The sequence below is a fragment of the Colius striatus genome, chromosome 2, assembly GCF_028858725.1.
Source record: "Colius striatus isolate bColStr4 chromosome 2, bColStr4.1.hap1, whole genome shotgun sequence".
NCBI lineage: Eukaryota > Metazoa > Chordata > Aves > Coliiformes > Coliidae > Colius > Colius striatus.
Genome location: NC_084760.1, coordinates 50,301,761 through 50,321,877, shown reverse-complemented (window position 1 = coordinate 50,321,877; position 20,117 = coordinate 50,301,761). Strand labels below are relative to the sequence as shown.

General features: G+C 45.5%; 2 protein-coding genes across 4 annotated transcripts in view; both read right to left on the bottom strand.

Annotated features, from left to right (window-relative positions):
- Window positions 1-299: 299 nt before the first annotated feature.
- Window positions 300-18,437, bottom strand: MFSD4B (major facilitator superfamily domain containing 4B). Of its 3 annotated transcripts, none has more exons than XM_061990512.1 (4): window positions 18,377-18,437; window positions 11,098-11,266; window positions 8,327-8,443; window positions 300-4,966 (listed from the first exon to the last, which is right to left on the bottom strand). In XM_061990512.1, the coding sequence occupies exons 2-4, from the start codon at window positions 11,261-11,263 to the stop codon at window positions 3,723-3,725; spliced, it is 1,527 nt and encodes a 508-aa protein (XP_061846496.1). In that variant the 5' UTR covers window positions 11,264-11,266; window positions 18,377-18,437; the 3' UTR covers window positions 300-3,722. The 3 variants fall into 3 exon arrangements, with proteins under 3 accessions (XP_061846496.1, XP_061846498.1, XP_061846499.1); XM_061990514.1 differs by lacking the exon at window positions 18,377-18,437 and adding an exon at window positions 11,896-11,925; XM_061990515.1 differs by lacking the exon at window positions 18,377-18,437 and adding an exon at window positions 11,397-11,502.
- Window positions 13,362-20,117, bottom strand: part of SLC16A10 (solute carrier family 16 member 10) — a 78,544-nt gene continuing 71,788 nt past the window's right edge. The window contains exon 6 of the mRNA XM_061990511.1: window positions 13,362-18,813. Coding sequence (XP_061846495.1) covers window positions 18,578-18,813 — 236 coding nt within the window. The 3' untranslated portion in view covers window positions 13,362-18,577. The remainder of the gene's footprint in view (window positions 18,814-20,117) is intronic.

Sequence of the window (20,117 nt, the reverse complement as noted above, 5' to 3'; positions counted from 1 at the left end):
TCATTTTGTTTTAGAAGTTAATAATGGAAACCATATTAAAGTTGAATAAAATGATACGTTAAAAAGGAGCTGCTTTCTTTATACATACCTTCAGTTGCAGACACACCTTTCTTGTTTTGTCATCGAAAAATTGTGGTTGGAAATAAGGAGTTACCGGATCCGCAAACCCGTTTCCAGCTTAAGCTTTGGGGTCCGGAACCCAGGTATCGGTTCTCGGAGGCCTTCCCCAACCCAGAAGAGAAACTGTTCCAGTTTTCCATTAGTCCAAATGGGGTAAGTTTTAAATTCAGAAGCTCAGAGTAGCTTTGAAAAATAGAACAAAACTTTATTTACATCAAGGAACCTGAGTGCCTTCTCCAGTTAAGAATTTATTACATTCAAGATACAGGTCAGTCTGCCAAATGTCACATTATACAGTACAACGGAAACCCACACCAAGCAGAATAAAAACTATTAAATATATACTAGACCACCCACAGGCTGCAATGCTATTTTATGCAAAGTAATTAAAAAACCCCAAGCCCTCGAGGCTGTAGCCTTTGCCTGATCTTGCACCTGCAGGGCACCTCCGACACCACACTGAATGAACTGCAGGGGGAGTAAAGGGGCAAGTGCTTTCCTGCAACGCATACTGGATTCGTAATACATTCAGATACCTAATCCACAGACCACAAAGCTGTCCTCAACCCACGAATGACTCTTCTATGGCGTCAGCAAGGCAATGGCAAAGTAACACCGCTTGCTTCAAGTCATGATCTCACCCCGTAACACCTCAGGCGAAGGGTTTAAGCTTTCTGGAGGGTCTGTAACTCAAAAGGCACTGTAAATAGATCCAAACTGTAAACAGATCCTCATCTATGCCAAGAAGCAGTTTACTTTGTAACAAAATTTAAACATGTGAAAACTAACACTCCTTGTCTAAACCAAGCCTTGAGGAACACCAACATCCAAAAATGAGGGAAGCTCCAGCCTTGAACATGCCAGAATGTCTAGAACTGCCATGAGCTGGACTCCTGGTTGGAAGGGTCCTAGATCTGTTTTAATAAAGTGCTTTAGACATTTCTTTTTCACTATAGGGCAGCCCCTGCTATAAAAAGCATGCTTTTAGCAGATAAGGAGAACAAATTCTATAAGTAGATTCAAGTTTGAGGCCAGGACTAAGACTGAAGGCTCCAAATGCTCACTAAGATGACTCAAAAATTAGATGCCATCCAAACAAAGGCCTCCACATATCAAGCGAACCTGATTCTACACAGCACCAGTCAAGGTAACTTGACTCTGTTCTCCTGCCACTGCTCTTTGCATCCTTTACTTTGGCCAAAGGGCTGCTCTTCCCTTGGCGTTCCAGGCTGTTGCTCTATTCCTACTCCACCAGCCTCCTGCTTTTAAAGGGGGAAAAACAGGGATGAATTCAAGCAACTCACACAGGAATCAATACAGTTAATTATTGTATGTGGAAAGAAAGAACAAAACTCAAGTTTGTTTTGCCCGGTATTTTTACATTCGTTAGGAAGACGTCAGTCAGAAGCACACAGGAGCTGCCTGTACGAGCAGTAGAGAGACACAGTTCAAAGAAGTTACAGCACTTTTCCCAGTGTGGCTTTAATTTCAGTTTCTGGGTTTTCAGCACGGTGTTGTGCAGGACTTGTTACAGCTGCCCCTGAAGACAAACTCAGGTGTGGGACATTCCAATTAGGAATGGCATTCCAAAAATTAGCGTGTAAATGGGGGGGGGGTATTTAAAAATCTTCCCAGTTGTCGGGTTTCTTAAACTACTTCTCTTCTGGCCCCTTGATCTTGGGTACAGGGAAACTCTTTCACTCGTCCTGCGTGCAGGCCAAGCCTACGCGCTGCAGTTCCAGCAGCGAGCTGCCACCAAACCATTTCCATTCATCAGCCTATGAAAGCAGCTGCTCCCCTAAGGCCACCCAGGCTTACGCCTGTTGAGCAAATGCTGTCACGTGGACCTCAAACAGAATCTGAGCTGATACTTAGAAGCATTTGCCATTATTTTAAGCAAAGAAGAGAACCCTTGAGTAGCAAGTGAAACAAGGCCATGTTTCAAAGTGCAGGTTCATGCACTGCACTGGAAAAGATGCCACAGCAATGCACTTAACACACACAAGAAAAGGAAAAGGAATCAGGCAAAAACACCAATGGCATTCAAGTGCCAACCACAGAGGGAGAGGGAGGCCCCGTGACAAGGCAAGATGCCAAAACGATGTATTTTCACTACAAGTTGATTCCTTCATCCTACTAATTTAGAAGAAAGGCAAAAGCCATGAGATTCAAGGCTGCACACTCAAGAGGACAAGAGAAAGAACAAACTCAGATCTGAAAATACACCGACCAGCGCAGGTTCCCCGCTGTGTTACAGCCAGAGCTCTTGTGTTGGTAACTTCCCAGAAAGAAAAGTACTAATAAAACCGCAAAGGGTAAAAAAAGCCCAAACATGAGCACACTCTGATCATGCAGCCTTAAGAAAAACAAGTCATCAACAAACGTGGAGTTTCAAGTAGACAAGCGTCAGGACTGCAGTGTCAGATTTCTGCTGTTAGCTACCGCTTTTTTTTTCACTCTTGCTGAGGACACGTGGACACGACTGGTCCCCCCTGAGTCCTCCCCAGCTCTTGCTGCTTCACAGCAACGAACCTACAACGCCCAAGCGCTGCTGCACCACCAGGACCAACCGCTGCTGCACCACCAGGAAGAGGCCACTGCCTGAAGAAACCCCTCCCCATGTGGCACTTGCCGGGGGCAAGGGACCGTACTGCACAACCAGAAGGATCATCTTGGCCCCTATTCTCAGTCCTCAAATTGTCTTTTTAACACAGCACCATGTTAAAATCATGGCACAGGATGCCAGAAAAGTTCTCAGAACCTTAATTTAAACAAATCAATCACAGCCCTACATCAATGCCATGCCATATATTAAGCAATCTGTTCATATACAATTTCACCATCTTCATACATTCCTTGATTGCACTGGTACTGCAGTAACAACCAGGAGGACTTTTGTCTATTTAGATTTGTCACCACTGTTTAACCAGTAACTTGGAGCTACACGTTATAGCAGATTAATACGACCCATTTTATCCTCCTTCTCACATCCACTTTTAAATCACCCAGAGACATGGTTCCACTCCTAAAATTGATTTCTAATTGTTTTTCTCGTCGTAGTGCCTTAGTTTGCCAATAGGTTACCTGATTTATTTGACTTGACTCCCTGGTTTATGTACGTCACACTGACTTCCAATGCAGCAGAAACATTCTTCTCCCAAGAGGCAAGAAAGCTCAGCATCTCAGATCAGAGTTCTCTCTCGTGAAAACATCTGGTGACCAAGCACCTCAGAACTGCACCTCTCACCCAGCCCCAAAAACAGTGGTCTGAGATCTCATCCTTTTCTGTCCTAGTCAGTTCTTACCAGAGCCCTTATTACTGAAACGGCATGCCTCACCTTTAGGTAACATCTCTTAGGTTTTAACACTTTGGGCAGAGTCGCTACACGTTACCATGTTACCCCATTCACGTCATCATGGACTTTCCTCCTCCGGGACGCATCGCTGCAGCTGGAAATGAATGGGGAGAGGGAGTGGACACACACTGAGGAACAAACAGTCTGGGCTGTGCGCCGCCAGAATGGGCGGCCGAGCCACTGTGCAGGAACAGCTGCAACTCAAGTGCATCTCCCTTTAACAAAAGCAGTCAGTCAGCTTGGGCTTTAATCGTTCTTCTCCCGATCCACGCTCACATTTTTTCTCCCAGGGGAGCCGCCGGCAACTGCAGGTGACTCGCACAACACATTGTCCAGGTGGGGCTGGAGAGAGACCGGGACTGGAGAGTCCCCCACTATCTTACGGGAGGTCTCTACCACAGAGTTTCTCAGCGTGTCATTCATTTCTATTACCTCAAAGTCTGCTTCGTTCCACTCTCCCGCATCCTCCTCATCCTCTTCATCCTCATTAAGCCCCGAGTTCGACAACAGAGCTTTACGGTCCTCGCTCTCACTCACCTCCTTCAAGCCGCCATCGCGGGGGCAGTTGGCCAGCTTGTACATCAGAGGGAAGAGCAGAATGGTCATGGCCGAGGTCACCAGGGCAGTGTACATCACCACGGGAACGCGGTGGAACCTGCCCTGAAGGTAGCCCACCACAGCGGGGATGCACATCTCGCCCAGCGCCGCACCGATCACAAAGAGGGAGGCGGATTTGCCTTCCACCACCGTGTACTGCTCGATCCAGGAGATGCCGCTGGGAAAGATGGTCGCCATGGAGGCCCCGTACACGGCCGTGCCGGCCCACAGGGAGGCCGGGTACCTGGCCAGGAAGGCCAGGCATGAGGAGGAGATGGCGGAGCCCACGATGCTCAGCAGGATCATGGTGCCGGGGTACAAGCAGGTGGCACAGAATATTGCCACCCCTCTGCAGGCGGCGAACGCGCCCCAGAAGACGGAGTTCAGAGCAGCTGCTTCGTTCTCTTTCATCTCGGCAAAGACCTTGGCATAAGTAAATATGTAAGAGCCGTAGGTGACCTCCGCTCCCACGTAGCACAAGAAGAATATGAACAGCAGGAAAATAAGCGTGTAGTGGTATTTGGCAAACATGCACTTCTGCAGGGAAGCCTTTGATTTGTCTCGAGCTGACCTGCCCCTTGAATACAAGACGAAAAAGAAGAAAGAAACTAACAGGAGGTAGGTCCCTATGACAATGTAGGACCACAGAAAGTCTGCCCTGAGATGCTGTTTCAGCACTGACATAGCCGAGGCAGCTGAAGCTGCTGGCACAGACCTCGGGACGGACTGGTTTGTCCTTTCAGCTGCTAAAAGGTCTTTAGACTCGGAGCCTCCCAAGGCCATTTTGGCCAAGATTGGGGCCACAAATGCCCCAGCGGCAAAGCTGAAGTGCAGGGCCTGCATGTGGGGCCCAGCCTCTTCTCCCCATGTATTCAGCGCCAGCACGTTGCCACCTGCCGATAGGACAGAGGAGGATTCAGTTATTTTAATCTGAAACCAGAGATGGTTTTAAGGAAAAAAACAACCCCAAACATTCCAAATAAACCAAACTGTAACCTAAGTTCTGCCCATAAGCACCTCAATCCCCTGTATTGCTTTAGGAGGGCATTCACAGCAGCCAAAATGCAGAGCCATGCAGAGGCTGAGGCCAGAAGCAATGGTTATGCTTAGTTATTGCACCAGGGAAAGTTTACATCAGATACCAGGAAAAATTTCTCCACCATAAGAGTTGTTGGATGTGGGCACAGGCTGCCTGGGGAAGTAGTGGAGTCACCATCCCTGGAGGCATTTAAAAGACATGCAGATGTGGCACCTCAGGACATGGTTTAGTAGTGGACATGGCAGTGCTGGATTGTGGCTGGACTCAAAGGTCTTTTCCAACCCTAACAATTCTGTGATTCTAATTACCCTACTTGGCAATTTGCAGCAAATTTTCAGCCTTTTTTCAAAAGAGAAAATTTATCTGCTTCTCATTTCTCTGAAGTATTAAAAGCAACAATGCACAGCACTGAGAATGAGAGGCCTCATTAAACAACATCCCAGGAAACATCAAGGATCACTTCCTTCTGATGGGCTGGGACCACCCCAGCTGCCTACACATGACTTCCCAGAAGCAGGAATGTTTACCACAATACTGTTGCAAGGATCGAACTACAACACCCTCAGGTCAATGGTAATGCTGGAACATGAGCTCAGAGAAATGTTTTTAATTAGTCCCTGAGAAGAATGTAGGAGAACAGTAATCAAATTCCTGGGCTACAGTGCAGCGACTCGTGTCACTTGGCACCAACTTGCTTCCGAACAAGTGCAGTCACACTCTACTACCCAGCTCTTAGTTTCTCCTGTGACTCTTGCTCTGGCTGGGAAGTCTCCCAACATCAAAATTCTCCAGCAGCACACCCAGACACAGAAGACAGTTTCACAATTAGCAGAGAAGATTTTCCCATATGAAAGAAGGGAACTGGTATGTACTTTTCTATCTGTTTTTAGCCAGGATATGCCATTTGTAATCACGGAACTGTTTCAGCTGGAACAGACCTTTAAGATCATCCCAGCCCTATCAACCACTAGACCATCTCTCTTAAGTGCAACATCCACCCATCTCTTAAACACCTCCAGGGACGGTGACTCCACCACCTCCCTGGGCAGCCGTTCCAGTGCCTCACAACCCTTTCAGCAAAGAAATTCCTCATATCCAGCCTGAACCTCCCCTGGTGCAACTGGAGGCCGTTTCCTCTTGTTCTACTGCTTCTTACTAGGGAGAACAGACCAACCCCCACTGCAACTTTCTTTCAAGTTGAGAGCGAGATCTCCCCTGAGCCTTCTTTTCTCCAGGCTGCAGATCGCTCAGCCGTTCCTCGTATGAGATGTGCTCCAAATGTGACGTGCCCGCCTCTGGATCTTCTCCAGCACCTCCATGTCCCTCTTGTAGAGAGGGGCCCAAAACTGGACACCGTATTCGAGGTGTGACCTCACCAGTGCCCAGTAGAGGGGAATGGTCACTTCCCTCCTCCTGCTGACAACACTGTTCCTGGTACAGGCCAGGATGCCATTGGCCTTCTTGGCCACCTGGGCACACTGCTGGCTCCTGTTCATCCTACCAGAGGCAGTAAATACCACCTTATGCCACGCAAAACCACCTTTTTCACTACCAGATCCTGCATCGTGCTCTTTGTAGCATTAGCAGAGTTCCCCTGAACTCTGCAGAGTGATGGCAGATGGTTGCACCCATCAGCCCTCTGTGCCACTAAACACAGGCTCTGCCCAGGGTGCGCCCAGAGCTGCCGGGACAGTGAGCCTAACCCACCAGCCAGCTCCTGCTCAGAAAGATGCCTGCTCTCAAGCTGGTCAAGAGCATACAGTAGGACCTTGCTCACTGGGGAGCATCCAGGGGCTCCTGGCTCAGTGACCCCGGCAAGCTGCCAGGACACCACTGGGGAGGTGCGGCTGAGTGGTGGCCTCACCACCACCTACTCACTGCTGACATGGGTTTGGCTGTTTCCTGGCCCCCACAAGCATGCCAGCAGCACCCAGCCCTCTCTGAGGGCACACAGGCCCTTGCCACAGCCTCGTCTCCCCAGAGCAGACTGCCTGCCATGGCCAGCCATCGCCCAGCCCAAGGAACTCATTTCTGTGGCAGCTTCTTTTTCATATCCCCGTGTAACTGACCTTTCCAAAGACATCTATAGACACCTGCACTGCAACTTCCCCACTACATGTTCCTCCAATGCAGAGCCTCCACTAAGAAATTTGTTTTGAAAAGCTTTCCAGCAAAGGTGGGTTTCCTTTTTTCCTCCGAGCCATCTGCAGTATGTACATGCCACACTTAAAATTTGGGGGATGGAATAAATTTGCATTCCCAAGCACCTCAGTGAAGCTGGCCAGGAGCAGCAAATATTTCCTGACGTGGGGAGATGGCTGCCGTGGTACTGCCCTTGAGCTGTGGCAGGGAAGGCTTGCTGTGCATCCCCACACAGCACCCAGATGGATCTAGGTCAAACCCCAGGGCTTGCTCAGGGATGCCTTTGCTCCACTCCATGGCACCACTGAACTGTAACCCATCCAGCTTCCTGGAGGTGAATAATTTAAAGAAGACACTGCTTAAAGAGCATATCACATTTCCTTGACACCTGTAACTGCTAACTGAAATGCGTGTTGTTCTCCTCTGGGAAGGGGGAGATATCCAGCAGCCTGAGCCCCTTAAGGAAGGCCTCCGAGAGACACAAATGCTGGGAGGTGTCAGGGACAGAATTCCCCAGGCATTCCAGACAGGTAAAGCAGCAAACCCTCGTCTCACTAAAGACATGAAATACCAGCAATGGTCAGTGCAGGGCCACAAAGATGATGATGGAGTGGAGCATCTCCCTTATGATGAAAGGCTGAGGAAACTGGGGCTCTTTAGCTTGGAGGAGACTGAGGGGTGACCTCATCAAGGTTTACAAATATGCAAAGGGTGGGTGTCAGGAGGACGAAGCCAGGGTCTTCTCAGTGATGCCCAGTGGTAGGACAAGGGGCAACAGGTACAAGCTAGAACACAAGACGTTCCAAAGAAACATGAGGAAAAATTCATTTGCTACAAGGGTGAGGGGGCACTGGCACAGGCTGCCCAGATGGGTTGTGGAGTCTCCTTCTCTGGGGACATTCAGAACCCACCTGGTTGAGTTCCTGTGTGACCTACTCTAGGAGGTCCTGCTCTGGCAGGAGGGTTGGACTAGATGATCTTTCGAGGTCCCTTCCAACCCTTAAGATTCTGGGATTCTATGAAGTTTCCAGTTAGATTGGTGAAGGAACTGCTGGACCCCGTGGTCCCTTACCTGTGTCTAGAATTCCCATGGAAGCTCCAATCACTGACATCAAGGCAGTTAACAGCAGGGATTTCTCACACCAGGGTATCCCATAGAGACCAACCGTCGTCCCAAACATGGATAATGCTGGAAAGGTTAAAGAACAAAACACAAAACCCACAGACTATAGTTTCCATCTAAACTACAAAACATGCAGAAGACAAAGAGATACAAATATGTTCATAATTATTAAAGTTATAGACAATCCTAAGAGGTGATGTAACCTAACTACCACAACTCATGATTGGCAGAAGCAGACTCATAAGTAGCAGAAAGTTCAACTTGGAAAAGAGGAACTGAATTACTATACAATGGAAAGGCTGTTTCACTAAAGCTTTAATTGCCAATGGAGCAGCACCTGCTGCAAGAATGTTAAGAAACCTTCTGCAAACGTTTGCTTCACGAGAGCTATTTCTGTATCTTCTGCAAACTTCTCATCTCAAAATGTTTTTTGATCGAGGAACAGCAAAACATGGTTTTGAACAGTGTAATGTCTCCTCTCTGAGAACTACAGAGCATTAAATTTGGCTCCATTTTAAAAGAAGCCAACTCATTAACCTCTTAAAACCCTATAAAGTGATGGCACCTTGGCCAACAAGCGACCCCTACGTGGAGATGATGACTTTCATTGATATACTGTTCTCACGTCAGGGATGTATTCTAAGGGACAGCTGGAGTTTTAAGAGACAGAGCTACAAGATGTCTCATCCTAAGTTTCAGCAGCGATTCATCATAACTGTGTGAGTTTCGCTATTATTAACCACACACTGCAGAAAATATTATTTTAGCAGATGGAAACTATTTTTATTACAATTTGGGAGGAAGTTCTGCAGTTAAATTGCATGCTTAAGAGTCACCAGAATAAAATAATCTGCTGTTAATATCTTGAATATACATAATTAGGTTTTTAGAAAGCTCATACCCATTCAGACATCTCTGGTAATGCTTGTTCATAGGTGGGGCAGACAAAGATAAACGGGAACTGCTGCAACTAAGAACTGTGTAGAGAAAAAAACTGAAGAGGAGTATATTAAGTACAGCTTCTCAGATGTCCTACTCTGAGGTTAAAAGTAACTTCTCATTAAGTTAGCTCTCCACTACAGCTCTACGCCTGAAGATTGGTACTTAAAAGCTTCCCTGCCAAAGACAGGTTGTGTCTTCATTCTTTTTCTCTGTACAACAGCCAAGTTTCAGCAATTGAAAGGTGAGAGGAGCCAAACCTCTTACAGGCAACCTTCACATGATAGAAGATTTGGTAGTTCAAATTTGGGGGTTACCATAAGCACAACCAAATCGGAAAGGATGAGATTTCAAGCATTGCTGACATACAGATACCCTGTGTGACACCTCAAGAAAACAAGTAAATACCAAACTATGTCAATACCTCCACAAGTGCATTATACCTGTTATGGAAGGTAAGGTATCAAATGTCAGACACAGAGAACTGTGACCTTCTCAGATGTACAAGGAGGCCAAAGGAAACACACTTTATAGGCCATCTAGCAGAGAAGAATAAAGAACAGGGAGGAGACCAGATAAAGACACCTTAGAATAAAAGCAAAGAAGAGGAACTGGTCCAAGGAGGTGAAGACAGGAAGAGGGAAGAAAGAAGAGACAGACACGTTATACGACGTGAATGCTCCCAACAGCAGGAGACAGGCACACAGGGATAAGAGGAGACTGAGTTCAAATGCTAGCAATAGGAAATGGACCTTCTTATAGTCTCAGAACCAACTACACGATTACAACACGGGGAGGCACAGTTCTGTTTGAACTTCCCCAAGTTCAGGCACGGGAAGAAGGAAAAGACCGAGCCCCTCAGTCCCTAAACTATGGCACAAGCTACTGTTACTGCCCTTGTAAGGGAAAATAGACAGGGCGTTGGCCACTTTAGGTAGGCCCCAAAAATCTCTGCCTGAAGAAGATACCAACACCATTCTAAAAGGACCAGAGGGCCACGCAGCCTGCTCTGCCAGGACAAAGCCAGTCCAGTGCTCCTACCGCAGAGAGTTTCCCTGTGTCCTGCAGCTCCTATAGAATTTAAGCATTTTCATAGCTAGACAGCAACTGAGCAACAAGCTCGGGTTTTAATGGTTTTCCACCTTAAGTAAGTTCCAATTTGGTTAAGGCCCTCCAGTCAAAGCCTCAGTACTTTTGGTTCAGTAAGCAAAGACTTCTGCTGCAGCTGGGGCAGGGAGGGGTGTCCCGGAGCTCTCCCCAGGGCAGGGAGCCCCAGGTGACTGACGGGGCTTCCTGCTGCGAGCACGGCAACGCCAACGCACGGCTGCCCATTCCGTTCAGGCGCCTCACAGAGCAGCGTTAGGGACGCCCGTACGTCCCCTGAGGCTCTACACTGAGCGTGTTACTTGACGCGTAGAATTAAAATCGAATTGCACTTCTTTTTTTTCTGTCCCAACGGCACCTTTCGGTCAATCCAAACAGGTTTTGTCCGTTCAAAGCCAGCGACCGCTATAACGTGCCCGACGAGAGGAACCGCTTAGACAGAAGTAACGCGCTGCACAGCCGCGATGGCCAGCCGCGCTGCCGAAACGCCAACCAAGCGCGGTGTCGCGGCAGCAGCAGCAGCGCGGCGGATCGCCAGGAACGGGGCCCCGCTCGCACATCGCGCCCCCGGCTCGGCGCGGGGAAGCGGCGGCCGCCCCCGACTCCCGCCGTGGCCCGGGAGCGGCTTCCCCCGGGGGCAGAGCCCGTGGCCCCGCAGCGGCCCGCGCGGCACTCACCGAGGAGAAGGTGGGCGTTCATGCAGTCGAAGAGCACCCCGCCGAGCACCGACCCGCCCAGGTACCCCAGGGACCGGCCCACGAAGATGTAGTAGATGTCGCTGACGTTTCTGTGCACGTTGGCGGCCAGGTTGGGGAAGGTGGGCCCCAGCACCGCGATGCTCATGCCCTGCAAAAGCATCGGAACGGCGGTGAGCCCGCGCGGCGGTCCCCCCCCCCGCCCCGCGGCGGGCGGCCCCGGCCGGGCCGAGGGGCGGCCGAGCGGCCGCAGGAGCAGAGCCCGCCCGCGCCGCGCTCACCAGCCCCAGGAAGGCCGCGCACAGGGCCACGGAGATACACCACCGCAGCGCCGCTCCCTCCCCGCCGCGACCCCGGCCGCTGCGCCGCCCGCCGCCGCCCACCACGGCCACCTCCGCGGGCGGCGCGGCGGGGACCCGCGGCCCGGCCGCGTCTCCCGGCGCCGCGAACCGCACGTGCTTCTTCCGCTCGGGCTCGGCCATGGCTGCAAGCGCCGGCCCCGGCGGCGCGGCGGAACGCGGCCCCAGCGGCGCGGCGGAACGCGGCCCCGGCGGCACCGCCCCGCGCCTGGCGGCCGTGGGACTACGGCTCCCGGCCTGCCCCGCGCCGCCGGCGGCCCTGCGCCCCGCTGCAGCCTCGGGACACGGCCTTCGCGCTGCAGCTACAGCCAGGCAGTTGATTAATTAATTATCGGTGCCCCGTTACACCAGAACCGCCTCGGCTTTTTTTCTAGAGCTGTGGTTACCGCATAACTCAAAGCGTGCTGGGCGTTTCACACACCTTGGCGTCAAAAGTGTGTCCTGCATACTGCCTGGGGCATGGCCCAGATCTGCAGCTCGACAAGACAGACAAATCCTCTCCCCTTACAGTAAAATCTTGCATAAACTTCCTAGCGCTTGCCCAGCGTAGGGCACAGGCTTTTCCAAATGTTTTCTCATCACGGCAGCTCTCTGTAAAAAAGGCTTTCGTTACTTCAAACCCTTGCAAACAACTCAAAGATCCCCATTGGAATTACCTTTGTTTTGCTTGCAGAGTTGCTCACAACAGAAACGCTGCACGGTGCAGGTAGATGGCAGCAACCTCCTCCCTATCTCCTGGCACTGGTTAGTGCGTTATGGTACAGCTCCAGCTCAGCAGAAGCTGAGGGAACGGATGCACCAAAACAAACCAAAACTAACCCTGCACCATACAGTTTAAATCTGACCACTTATATCCGCCGTAATCTCTTTGCAAGGAGCGCAAAGTCTTACTGTCAGATATCTGCAGACCGCCCATGAGGGTCTGTTCACAGGCCCATCAATAGACAGTATTTCCATTAAAGTAATTCCAAGTGTAAAATTACAGTATCTTTTCTGACAATCACGTATAAGTCAGGCTGCATTTCCAGACGTTAGCATTGTGCCCGGAGAATTAGCTTCCACGAAAAGCGCTGGTATAAATACATAGCTTCCTAACAAAGGTACAAAAGGAGCTAAAGAAAATTTCATAGGCTTCTCCTCATTTGTGTTTCATACACTTACGAACAGGTTTTGTACCTTAAAAGTAGCAACAGCACTTGGGCTCTTGTAAGGCTTTTGGGCATCTTTTTCTAATTTTAATTTGAAATATAAGCAGTCCAGAGAATAACCCCAGGTGGGTTATTATTATGAAAGAAAAGAAAATATTTGGCCCTACTACAAAGGAAAGGTGAATGAATTCCTGTGACTTGCTGAAGTTATCAATGAGGAAACACTTCATAGCACCAAGCTAAGTCAGGGTGAAATGGCAGAAGGCCAGTAAATGATCAAAGGACCACTGAATTACACTGGCAGTTCATGAATCAAAAGATACAGAATTCTTTTACAACGCCACTCAAGTTTATTCTACCGGAGTTTTCCTCTCTCAGTTCTACTTCTGCCTTTTGAGAATGCAACTGTTATGTACGCTTGACGTTACCCCCAGAAGTGAAACCAGAGTAGATAAAATTTTCAGAAGCTGATAAATCTGCAAGTCAGTACTTTAGGTTTATAAATCTTCAAATGAATCGTCAGCGCAATCACAATGCTAATGGGTTGCACCATAGATTAATTTAGGAGCAAACCTAATGGGGACATTCCCATCAGAAGAGAGTGGTAATAAAAGCTGTAGAGGCTCTTATACAAAAGTCTGCACGTGAGATTCAGTCATCAGAATACAAAATTACTTGCAAGAAATAACGAGTTTTATGGGAGAGCACGACCAAAAATGAACACGTGGTAACCAATGGGGCACTTAAGAGCTACCATCTTTATTCTGAGTAATTTGAGACAGATCACAGTTACTTTAGCACCATGAAAAACATCAGACATTCATTTCTTGCCCTTCTAACAAAGCAGAACTTTAAAGAACGGAGTTAAGGCTAGCAAGAGGTATATCCTTTAATATCAAAACCAACATACAAAATATGATGTCTATAAAGGTACTTGAACACGTCAGTGGTATCAATATTAGCACACATTGTAATATAAAAAAATCACTCTAATCTTGGCATAAGCGGTCCTGGAACACTAAAAATGTTGACACTACATATACAAGACTACAAGGCATACTGAAAATATGCCAAAGTCTACATGACTAGAAACTCACTTGCTGTCTGGAACGGTAACATTGCTGCGCTTGTCAACAGTGAAACACGCAGTTCAACATACTTACTTTTTCCTCGGCTAGCTCCACATTCCAGTGCTGCAGCTCCTGTACTTAAATGCAGAATGTTGGTGCATGCTGTGCTCAAAATACATTGTATTTTTATATCTGTGTACACACACACACACACGCACACACCCCCTTGAGATTAAAGGGTTGGTTCTGAAATGTCTGAAAATCAGCTTCTGTAACATTTGTAGCTGCCCCGAGGAGAATACAGGCCCTGAAGGTGGCAGCACCTCTGCTCCCCATCCCTGCTTGGAGGGGAGAGCCGAGCCCTCTGCGCGGGTGCCTGCACACTGCCAGATCACTGAGCACCTGGTTGCTTAAGCTAACCCATAAAGAGGAGCCTAAGGACAGTAGCCTTCATTCCCATCCTTAGAGAATTATTTTGGGGCTGCAAGAAAGTTTCTCCCGTCCCTCTGGCATGTACTGCAAAGGACTAAGCAGGGCATTTTTGCTTTAAAATGGTAGTGTCCATTTTTTTACATCATAAGCATGTAATCAAACCATTCGCAGAATCTCAAGGGTTGGAAGGGACCTTGAACGACCATCTAGTCCTAGCATGTGAATGGCACCTTCCTTCAGCAGTCCTGAGAGTCAGTTTGACCTCACATTCCTCCATTTCACAAAAAACTTGCCCGGTCTAGCAGGCTATGGTTATTCAAAGGTTTAATGCAGGGAAGAAGTCTGGGAACATGGAACTGAAGGGTACAATCCATATCCAATATGGTCTGCATCAGCTCTGACAATCCAGTGTCTCCAAAGGGAACAGGAGAATGCATATGCCCGGACATTGCACATGAAGAGCCAAAGGAGCAAAACGTCAGTTGTCTCCCTCATCCGATACTGAGCATAACCTGAAGGATGGCCTCAGAACGGCTACGTCATCTTTGACTGGAGTGAGCAGTCCATAAACAGTCGCTGAAATTAACTTAGAAAAAAAATATTTATGCTCAACAAAGATCTGGAGGAAAGGAATTCTAAATAAGACTATGTTCCTCTGAAGCCTTGGTTTGAGACTTACACAGGTAGCCAGAGTAAATCCAACAGTACTTGTTTTATTAACTAGGCATTGTACGTTGTTGCATAGTTTAGATGGAAATCAGAACCTGAAGGGTTTTCAGTATTTCAGACTCTTTTCTGAACAGCTCTATGAAGATTTACAAGGACCTCACACCTACTGAAAAGACATGTCAGCCATCTGTAAAACCAACCCCTTGCTCAAAGTCAATCTCTGTTTCAAGATTTGGTGTATTAAATTACAGCATCAGGTAGGACTGGATGTTTCACACTGCCATTTTAAGTGTACTTCTTTCCACCCAATTTCTTCTGAAGCTTACCCTGAGAACATTTAATAGGAAAAAAAAAGATGATTACTCTGTTTATAGGCTGAGAGAGCAATGCTTATGGAAAGTGCTCTAGGAAATGTTCTCAAGAGAGGGATGCATCTGAATGATTTCAGGGTTTTCTTGAACTAAGGTAGTATTTGAACTTTAGATTCTACCCCCAACAAGATAAAATCTGGCATGAATTAGGTTATTAAAACATGAGTTCAGCAGGTCTCCCAAGAACAGGTTTCACACCTAAGACTAAATTTTGTTACAAAAACTATTTTGAGCGAGTAAATAAAAAAAGTTGGTTATTCAGTGCTTTTCTCTCCTAGTTTTCAGAATAGCAACAATTTCTGCCTTATTCCATCTTTTTTTCATAAGTGTACTAAACAGTTGCTATTGGTGTTGGGATTTTTATGGTTTGGTTTAGGTTGGTTCTTGGTTTTATAAAGGGAGGCAGCTAACCTCATTTTTAAAACCTCAGGGCATACAGAATCCAGTATCTCTAAATTTCCTAATGGTTAGTTAGCCTCACCACTAACAATCTGAGCTTTACTTTCATTTTAACTGCATCTGATCGAGCTTTAGGACACCGTCTGCTTGTGCTCATCTCCGTGAAAGAGCATTTTCTGTTGGACATTTCCCCCATAAGTAAGTTAACAGAATTCTCATGCATTACTTTTATTTTTTCTCTGTTCTCAGAAGTTGGATTTTTTTCTGAAGCCTTTGAGATTTTAGCATTGTTTTAAAACAAGAACTGGCAACAAATAGGTTCATTATTCCAACACTGTCACACCAGCACAGTTTCTTTACTCCTAACTCTGCCTCCCTCTTGCCTGACATCCCACTCACTAGATGTTTTTAAACACAGAAATAGCTTCTAAACAGTTACTGACTCATTGTACCCTCCTCCTGGAGACACAGAGGGTAGTTTTTGTTGTTCTTTTTTCTAAAGCTGTCCTTCATACCTGTAAGCATAATTTCACATTTAGATGCTCAAATACGAGGGTTTCTATTTTTATGTACAGAATCATTTTTAAAAGGTAGGGCAATCATTAATCCATACTATTGTTATACTATTTTTGTATCTATTTCTAAAACTTAGCAACTATTTTGTATTCTCTCCCAGATAATTTCATATAGCTACAGAGCAGCAAGTCGGGAAGATGCCACACAATTATATCAAGATACCTGGTCACAATGATTTCAAATTGCATCAGTGCTAAAAAGCAGCCTTGGTTTTGGTTAAAAACGCTAAAAAAAACCCCACACCGGATGTAAGATCTGTGATGAATAATAATTTTTCAGAACACAGCAATAGGAAACAAGCCTTTTACCACACACACGTAACACCTTTTGCATTTCCCAAATATAATACTGAGAACATAGTCTAAAGAAATACTCCAGACAAAACCAGAATAGGCTGCTAATGTAATTTTTGTAGTGAAGGCAGCATTTTGTAGTCATTTTAATTGACAATACTGTGAAGATTTTAATGAAACTTTTAGAAGTACTTATGAGAGGTATCCCAGAAGCACCAGTCCCAGTGAACCTAAACAGACCTGTTTTACAGATTGGGTTTTGTTTTTTTCTGCCTCCAAGCCTGAACCATACACCTCTAACATTTTAAGGTTCAGTTCTATTAAACCTCACTCAAGTAAAGAAGGGATTGAAATTCTGCATGATAAAAAAAGTATGAGCTTTGGTCTCCATTAGGTTGCTTTGCATGACTGTATTAAAAGGACTTTTCTAAGCTGATCATTCTGTGCAACAGTATCACTACATCACAAGTGTATATGTGCTGAGCCCATATAGTGTACATAAACCAGGGGGGGAATACTGTTTTCAAATTAAAACCTTTATTGTCTTTTCTATTTTTTATGCTTTTTCTTTCTCCAGAGTTCTAGCAAATGTATAGTGTACTATAATAATAAAAATAGAAAAGGCAATAAAAGTTTTAAAACAGTATTCCTCCATGGGTTATTGAAAGAACGGGTATTGTTACTAATGAAGAAAACAGACTTCAATGGGCCCTGTCTGTAGTAGTTTACTCTTTGCTATGACACTTCAACAGAATAAAAATTATTGGCAATGAATGGATCTGAAATAAAGAATCAAGGTATTCCACTGCTGATGCATATCTGCAAATAAACAACGTACTTGGAAGTGTTTTAGGATGGACTGAAAAGCAGTGGGTTTTTCCTCAATGTATTACACTTCCAAGTATTTTTCAGAGAAAGAAGTTTTCAGAAGCACGTGCTTGACACAGCACAGAACAACTAAGAATACATAAGTAACAGGGTCAAATGTTTAGTATGTTAAACAAGAAATAGGACATGCAAAGACATTTCATTTGAATAAAATATGGTGCTATAGCCTACAACGCAACCGAACACAGATATAAAAGACCTCTAAGAAACCTGTATGTTGACTTAGTGCAAAAATCTTTGTTGAATGTCATTTTAATAGCTCATTTATATTTCCACATTAAAAACACCTATTGCACTTAGAATGTGTCTTTTAAAGCTGTCTTGTTTTTAAGAATAGAAAAAAAGACCCTAACAAGTCAAACAGAATAATTTGGAATAGTCTAATTCACAAATACTGCTCCAAAGAGTTACTGTCAGCACAACCTCAAAACTGTCAACTATTCTGAGGTTTAGCTCAAAAAAAAATATATACACATACATTAATAGTATTGCCTTCACCAAATAAACATTACAAAACCTGTTATTCAGCAGTTTTACTTTTGAATATGTTTGCACTCAGAGCTGAGCTGGTGCATATTCAAGACCTGTGCCCATCAGAGACTTCATCCTAATGTTCTTTGGGTGACTGTGAAAAGGTGAATACAAAAACAGGTGAGTGCTTAAGCAAATTGAGGAGGCTGGGGTATTTAGAGAAAAACATACCAGATGTTCAATACCTTAGCTTTCTAATGCAAAATTATTTCAGCAAGAGTTAAGGGAATCAAAGAGATGTGAATTCATGTTCATGATATAGAGTTATATAAGGCGGTAAAAGAGCGTGAGAAACTTCAAAAATCCAAATCAGTTGTAAGAGCTACTACATTTCCCAGTATGAACGAACACCCGCGGGTGTGCCTGCGTTGGAGGGACTGTACAAGTTACTGAAGAATCCCGGATCAGTGAATCAAAACCAGCTTTCATACTTCCAGAAACACATTCTGATGACATAGAAAAATATCCTCTTCACACACAGAATCACTACGTACGTACACACTAACACTACAAAACTTCAAATACCTTGAAGATGTGTCTTGAAATCAAACTCAATGTCAGTGACTCATCAAAAAAAAGTTCAATGGTATAAAAGATACTTATAGCAGTTTTGCAATTTGAGTGATAGTTCAAGACTTCTTCAGCATTACATATTTTATCTTCAGCCCAAAAGTACAAATCTAGCTTCAGTTGAAGGAGGTCAGGCTGGTACAGGAAAAGAAGGCATCAAACGCCAGATTCCATTTCTTTGGCTGGCTTTTCTGTAGTGTCTGACACCAAAGTGCTTTCATTTTCCAGCATTTTCTCAGTAGTTTCTCCATCAACAGGTTTTGCTCTCTCTTTTAACTTCTGCCGTTCATGGACCCAGGGGATGAAACACAATATAGCTCCGCCAATAAGGGGTGGGACTCCAGCCAGGTAGAACGCAACATCATAGCTGCCCAGTACATCATACAGCAAACCTGGAAAGACAGAGTTACCTCTGATAAACAATGGAGCCTCAGGGATCTACAGAAGACACATATTTCTGGTGGATTCTGATACTTGAGAGCTGGCACAGATTACTATAGAATGGAAGGTGTTGGAAGGGACCTTTAGAGATCATCTAGTGCAACTCCCCTACCAAAGCAGGCCCACCTACATCAGGTCACACAGGAACACACCCAGGTGGGTTTTGAAAACCTCCAGAGAAGGAGACTCTACCCCCTGTGCCAGGGCTCCATCACCCTCACAGTAAAATAAGTTTTTCTTATGTTTAAATGAACGTTTTGTGTTCCAGCTTCATCCCATTACCCCTTGTCCTGTCACTAGATAAAACAGAAAAAAAAGAATGCCCCAGCCTCCTTATAACCGCTAGTCTGCCTACCTGATGGCCAAATATAGGTAATACATAGGGTAGAAAGGTATTCCAGAGTTGATTTAAAGACTCTGGATAATGAAGAACTCGGTATGCCCCACTCAACTGCTTAGTTATCACCCACCATTAAAAACACATACCATATTTCCTTTTTTAAAAGTTGCTCATTTTAGCTTCTCCAGCACTTTAATCTCGCAATGACTTAGAGAAATTCTCCCTCAAGTTGCCCTTGGTCTAGGTGCCTCTTAATCTTATTGTAGATAAGATTACGTATATTGCATTCCTGGTAGCCTCTTCTAAAAAGTGCGTTTTCCAACAATTTGCTCTAATTGCTCTCTCAAAACTCCTCCCATTATTCATACTCTAATTACGAATAGCTGTGATAGCAGATCCAAATCAGGAAGCACCTCATCCAGGCTTTAAAACTTTGCTCTTTATAACGCTGCATAGTTCAGTTTTGTCTTACTATCTTTCAGTAGTACTCAAGACTTTAGGGTGTATTATAACTGAAAATCATCAGCAGTATGGATTATAACTTCACATATTCACACTTCCCAAAGAACTTCCAGTATTCATCTTCAAAACCTGTACTTTGTCAAATGGTCTCTTAAAGAATGAAAAAAGCCAGTACTCCTTCTCATAAGAAACATTTAAAATGACAGCAGCTCTTATCCTCACAATCATTTTGCATGAGCAAACTTTGGAGAGCAATTCATTTTCAGATACTAATTTGGAATCCTCTTACAACACAATCAACATACAGGCTGTCACTTCAATAGCATGGAAAATATCTGTTCCTCAGTCCAACTGGAAATCTATCTTTCTTTTGAGAAATGTTTTATATCTGTCTAACTTAGCAAAAAAAGACTGATTCAAACTATAAACACTATAAATTCAAACTATAAAACA

Bases quoted from the DNA above. Each gene is read 5' to 3' on its own strand.
- MFSD4B (XM_061990512.1), bottom strand. From the start codon at position 11,263: ATGAGCATCGCGGTGCTGGGGCCCACCTTCCCCAACCTGGCCGCCAAC. The intron at 8,444-11,097 runs GTGAGTGCCGCG...TAACCTTTCCAG, and splicing joins GAACGCCCACCTTCTCCTCG to CATTATCCATGTTTGGGACG. The intron at 4,967-8,326 runs GTAAGGGACCAC...TCCTATCGGCAG, and splicing joins CATGGGAATTCTAGACACAG to GTGGCAACGTGCTGGCGCTG.